General features: G+C 47.0%; 1 protein-coding gene across 1 annotated transcript in view; it reads left to right on the top strand.

Moving 5' to 3' along the window:
- Window positions 1–2,451, top strand: part of KIAA1549 — a gene marked incomplete at both ends in the record, with an annotated part of 117,517 nt that extends 115,066 nt beyond the window's left edge. The window contains 2 exons of the mRNA XM_080932182.1: window positions 277–422; window positions 2,197–2,451. Coding sequence (XP_080788308.1) covers window positions 277–422; window positions 2,197–2,451 — 401 coding nt within the window. The remainder of the gene's footprint in view (window positions 1–276; window positions 423–2,196) is intronic.
- Window positions 2,452–6,000: the final 3,549 nt, after the last annotated feature.

Here is a 6,000-nt window from a genome sequence, read left to right on the forward strand (position 1 = left end):
TTTCCCCTTCAAGGCACCTTTTGTGATCCCTGATCCTGGACATCTGATGTCAACAGGAAGTTAGGAGTGTGGCACAGCATCATGATGAGATTGAGGGAATGAAAGCGGCTCTCCTGCCTGCGTTCTTAGGAAAGGCCACTTCTGGAGATGTTTAACATCAGCACTGAGATTAGAAAACCACATGCTCAGAGGTGGTCAGAGCTAAAGGCTTCGTCCTCAGCAGCCTATGTATGCCCTGCAGATGCTGACTGGGTCTCTGCTGTGTGTTCCTTTCAGGCTCCCAGATCCAGCACCTGACTCAGGTGGGAATTGCAAGCAGAATTGGGGCCCAGCCAGTGGAAATTCCCCCTGGCAGAGGCAGCCAGTATGGGGGACCAGGCTGGCCTGTGTATGGGGAGGAAGAGGCAGGGCGAAGAGAAGCCGTGAGTATCTGGGGCTTGGGCCATCAGCTGGAACTCACATAGTCACTGTACAGCTAGAACTCACAGTCACTGTGCAGATAGAACTCACAGCCACTGTGCAGATAGAACTCACAGTCACTGTTAGGCAGCCCCCATTCCTCTTGCCTTGGCTTGGTTGTACTTGCAGTTTGGTAAACTCCCACTTTTGGAATGGCTTCAAGTGTTGAGGCAGGTTCCATGCTTCCAGTCATGGATCTGAATAAAATCCAGACTACTTCTTTGGTGTGACCACTGTAGCTGTCAATTCAGGACCTTACTTTTTCTGTATCCTCACTACCTGGATGGTGACACCCATACCTTGACCACCACCTGGGGATGGTTTTGTGATAAGTACATGACTTGGGGCATTTCAAGACACCTATTGTCCTTTGAGTTTCTAGTTACTTAACATGAGCACCATTAGTCTCTGCAAGGACGTTTATTAGCTCAGAATTTTATATGGCTGGAGAGATCATTCAGTGGTTAAGAGCCCTTGCTGTTCAATCGTGAGGACCAGTGTTAGAATCCCGGAATCCATGTCCTGTGGTTTAGAAATACCAGTAACTCCAGCTCCAGTAGATCTCATGCCCTCTACTGGCTTCAGTGGGAACTCACCTATACCCATACACTCATGCACACACACACACACACACACACACACAAAAGAAAATAGATTAAAAAAACCAATTTCTCATCTTGGGCTATAAGCTAAAGGATTTTGAGACTGCAAATGCAAAAATGCCTTTTTAAAGATCTCGTTGTGCCAACATTCATTCCAGCTTGTCACCTTCCCAGTAGCGACACTAAATTCTTCAGTCAGAAACTTTTACTTAGTGAAGGCAAATGTGACTCTAAGAGAATTATTGTTGGCTAGACTTACAGTCTTAGCTGTCTGCTCATAGTGTGGTGACAGTTTCCTGTTGTTAATGGACTTAGCTTCGCTTTGTGAAGTATTGCAGGCTTTCTGCTGAATTCAGCCGTGGTCACGGAAGGATTTCTTCCACTAAACGGGGAAAGAGAAATGTAGGAATAGCCGGCTCTGGGAGGGGCTTGCCTTGCATTTAGAAGACCGACTTGGTGCACCAACCTGCACACTGATTTAGTCATCGCCTGAAATTTAGTGCAGTGACCTGCAATTTAGCATACCGAATTGCACATACTGATTTACTTCACTGACCTGAGATTTTTTTTTTTTTTTTGGTAGTACAAAAACGAAAAGCAAAATTTTAAAAAAGATGAAAAAAAAGTGAAAATATAATCATCCTTACCAAAAACAATGCCAAATCAACTCATAGCTAACTTCAGAAGAACTAATGTCTTCTAGTAAAAAGGGCCTACTTTCTAAAAAGGCACTGCAAGGTGCATGGTAGGTAACAGTTGGATAAGACGGAAAGAAGCTGGGTGTGGAAGGACATGCCTGTGATCCCAGCAGTTAGGAAGAGAAGGGGAGTGACCAGCTCTAAGGACACTCTCTGGGCACCAGAACTGACACATGGGTTTCTGTCTTGACCTTTGCCAGCGCTTCCTTAGCTGCCCCAACTCTGGGATTCCCTAACTTATCCTCTCCAGCTTCCAGCTCTCTCTGTTCTGCCATTAACTAGAAGCCCTGGAGCAGCTCCCACTGCTCCCACTCAGTACACTGGAGTGGCAGGGACCAGGCTGGAGAGAACGGGTGGGAGATGACATCCCCAGTGTTGATTAGCTTTTTCTCTTGTTCTCACGTGGGAAGTGTAATAACATTTACCGTGTCTTTCAGACCCACATGCTCGGACATCAAGAGTATTCTTCTTCACCGCTGTTTCAGGTGCCAAGGACTTCGGGCAGGGAGCCCTCAGCCCCTCCCGGGAACCTCGCCCACCGAGGGCTGCAGTGCTCTGGGCTGGGTTACCCCACCAGCTCCACAGAGGACCTCCAGCCCGGCCACTCTTCCGCCTCCCTCATCAAGGCCATCCGAGAGGAGCTTCTGCGGCTCTCTCAGAAACAGGGCTCAGTACAGAACTTCCACAGCTGATCAGCATCCCTTGCAGGTTTGCCAAGTATCTGCTTCCCGTGGAAGCAAGACCAAAAGGAAATCAACTGAGTGGGTGTTTGTAAAAGTCGGAAGCAGCATCTCCCGGGCGAGCTGCCCGAGGAAGGGAACAAGTTGCGACGTTAGAAGATGCCATAAAGTCACACGGACAACTCATGTTACTGGGTTGGCAATTTGATGACCACTTTGGTTCAGTCAAAATGTGTGTACTTTGGGCCAAAAGCCAGCACTTACACACATACACACACACACACACACACACACACACACACACACACACACACACGAAACCAAAACACAAACTTAAGCTAACAAAATGTAAGTTAGTCTCCTCTTTCAAAGGCAAAAGATTAAACCCTATAGGTGGATAGGGATGCAGGGGGCAGCATTTCCCCGGGAATCTGACTGGGCCATACAACACACCACTACTCTGTCTCCTGAGAAGAGAGATCTCAAGACATTTTAGTAACAGCTTGAGCCCTCTTTTTCTCCATTAATAGTAATATTAACAACAAGACACTGAGACTGTTTGGTAATCTAAAAGAGCTACTGGTGAGAACCTCACGGTGGGCCGTGGAGCCTGGTGACTTCAAACAAGGCCATTGCCAGCTTCCTTTCCTGGTGCTACAGCTCTGAGGGCCTCCACCTTCCTGTCGGAAGTACAACTGTGGCTTTTGCAGTCGAAGAATATGTTGGTGGTTTCATTGTGGTCTGGGGCCTGGGGGGAAGAAAGAGAAAAAGCTGCACTTGGGAGGGGAAGCTTCATATTTATTTGGTTATTCAAATACATATCGGAGTTTGGGTTTTCAGTCTTAGTTGTATTTGCTGTTTATTTGTTGGGCTCGCCCAGCTCTTGGCACCTTAGCAGAACATCTCGCTGAGGTCCGTTCTACAGAATGAGGCCGCTGGGATGTCCTAACCCCGGTCCTTGGTCTTGACTGACAGTTTGCTCACAGATTATGTTTGAGTGTCTCACGGAAGCAGACATTATTTTCAGTGATTCCTGCCCATGGTGGTCAGGCTCTGAGAGTTACAGACGGGAAGTAGAACTATGTTCCTGTCAACCTCTATAGTGACTGAAGAAATACAGACAGGGCTTTGAAACCATGAAGGAAATGAGAGTTCCCCTCATTTCTGATTTTGCTGTTATTTCTTTATTTGAAGCCTGTCTTACTCACTTTGGGCCAGAGAGAGGTTACCTCACAGTGCTCTTCTGACGTCATATTTCTCAGCCCCTGACATTATGGCATTCTGTGTCCCGGTGCCTGAGAGAAACTCTGGGAAACCACACACTTAACAGGGAGTCACACCACGAACCTCTTCATCAGGTGAATGAATACTTTTGATTGAACAGCAGATAATGGGGTAGAGTTTGTGGGGCTCAGCCTAATCAAAACCTGTGTGCCTACAGGTTTCAAGGAAATGGGAACAGCTCGAACAGGCCCCCAGACTGTAGTCACTGGTTCCAGAATTGTTTCTGCCCTTCTCAGTCAGTCTTGGGACATAAGGACACCTGTTCCTGGAAACTGGTACAACCAGTGTTTATGTGCACACTCCAGGGAGAAGGCATGCAGGAGAGGCCCCACTGTTCTTCATCAAGTAGCCTATTTATTAATCTTGATTTAATAGGTACTCTTCCTAAGCTAGAAGATCCCCTTTCCAGACCACTCAAACCAAATCTCAAATATCCAGGCAGATGTTTAGCATGACATCATGTGATACGTTCAGATCCACACACAGAATAAATGGCCCTTTCTCACCCCATGTCATGAATGTTTTGGACATGGAGCATCCTAAAAATGGCCACCTCCTTTGTACGATGCCAAAATGAGTCTGAGTGTCAGAGGGTGTGACAAAAACAGCACTTTTGATGCCTTTGAAATTATAAAAGGATTCTGCCTGTACTTTTAGGACAGATACACCTTTACACGGGTGTCACAACCAAAGGTGGAGTGTAGTTTGTCGTGCAGGCTCTGTGGGAGCTTCCGGTGCTTAGTTGGTTATTTGAAGCACACTCAGTTTGCGTTCATTTCCCCTGAACCCCCGGCACAGCAGGTTTGCCATGGTTAAACGGCTGTGGCATAGACCACATCCAGCAGGCATCCAGTCGGTCATCCAGTGTGCACCCCTAAAAAAGGCCACCCCCAACATGTATAAGCTATTAAAGCACTCCAAAATGAAAGTCAAGTTTAATGTCTGTCCTTTTCTTCTAATTTTAGAAGTTCTTTTGAGAAACACAAACTGCAAATTTGAGTCAGCATTTTAGGACAGAGTGCTTGGAGAAGTGCTGTTTTGCAGTCTCCTTTGTTGCTAATTCCTTCTGTCTGATTCCTTCTGTATGTCATTCTTGTTATTAACAAGACTATATCCTCCCCCCTCCCCCAACACCTCAGAGGATCTCTGCTTCTAAATATCAAGTGTGATCCTACTTGACAGCAACCCCTGAGGAGGGAGCCTCAGTCGCTGTGAACATGTAAGAGGTTTTCTGTGTGGATTCCTGCCATGGGTGATGTGCTATGCTGTGATCTGCCAGTGACTGGGTTTCTCCCACTGCTGTTTTGTTTCAAACTTACGACTTCCCCTGTCAGCTTCAAAGGCCACCTCTGAACTGTCATGTTTGCTCCCAACTTTCCGACACTGGTTAAGTCTGCAGACATGAGTCCTGTCTTCCAAGAGATTTTAGAATCTAAGCCGGATAGTACAGACAGGTATAAAAGATGGAAGCTATAGATAAGCAAGGTGGCTTAGATGTCCATAAAATGCAAAAGGCACAGGCGTGTTGGATATTCAGGAGTCCAAGAAGTTACGTGTTTGGGATTGATGAGACTTTAGGGGAGAAACAACCTCAGAAGACACTTTGATATTATGCAAGCCAGTGATGATACAGCAGTGGGTAAGCCTCACAGTTGTCCTGGGGAAGGGTATAGCAACTGGGTACTCTGCCCAAGTGAACTCGATTCTAAGAAGAGGGAGTAGTGTTGAGAGGAAACCAACAAACAAGTAACAAAGCGTGCAAATGTCCAGACTGGTGAAGATCTGCCTGGCAAGAGCCCTGGTGTGGGGAAAGGAGGTCAGAGTACCAGAAACTGCTGATGTCTGCTCTGGGTCAGTGGTGCTGAGCCGGGCCTTGCAGAGCTTAGCTTATAGCAGATCTTGTTGGTCCTCTGTGGTCTTTAGCAGGCCGTGAATAAGTTACATCTGGCTTCTTTATTTGCACCTCCATGATTCCCTCCAGTTTTTATTTCAGAGTGTGTGTTGATTTTGATGGCACACGACTTTTAAGCAGTACAGTTTGGCCAAGCTGAAGTTTTGAAGGCACGAGGCCAGTGACCCAAAGCACAGGTGCAAATGTGCCCGGAAGGCTTCAGGCCAAAAACCAGTAATTCCCCGCTTTCTTGTATAGAGTGTTCACTGCCGTTTCAGATCTCGGTGAGTGCTCCAGTAACCAAGCCAGTCCCCGGGACACTGGACTGTGTTGGCAGGACTTGATGAGTTAATCATTCCTTAGGCCTCCCTTGACCCTTTCATCCC

Source organism: Micromys minutus (assembly GCF_963924665.1).
Source record: "Micromys minutus genome assembly, chromosome: 18".
Lineage (NCBI taxonomy): Eukaryota > Metazoa > Chordata > Mammalia > Rodentia > Muridae > Micromys > Micromys minutus.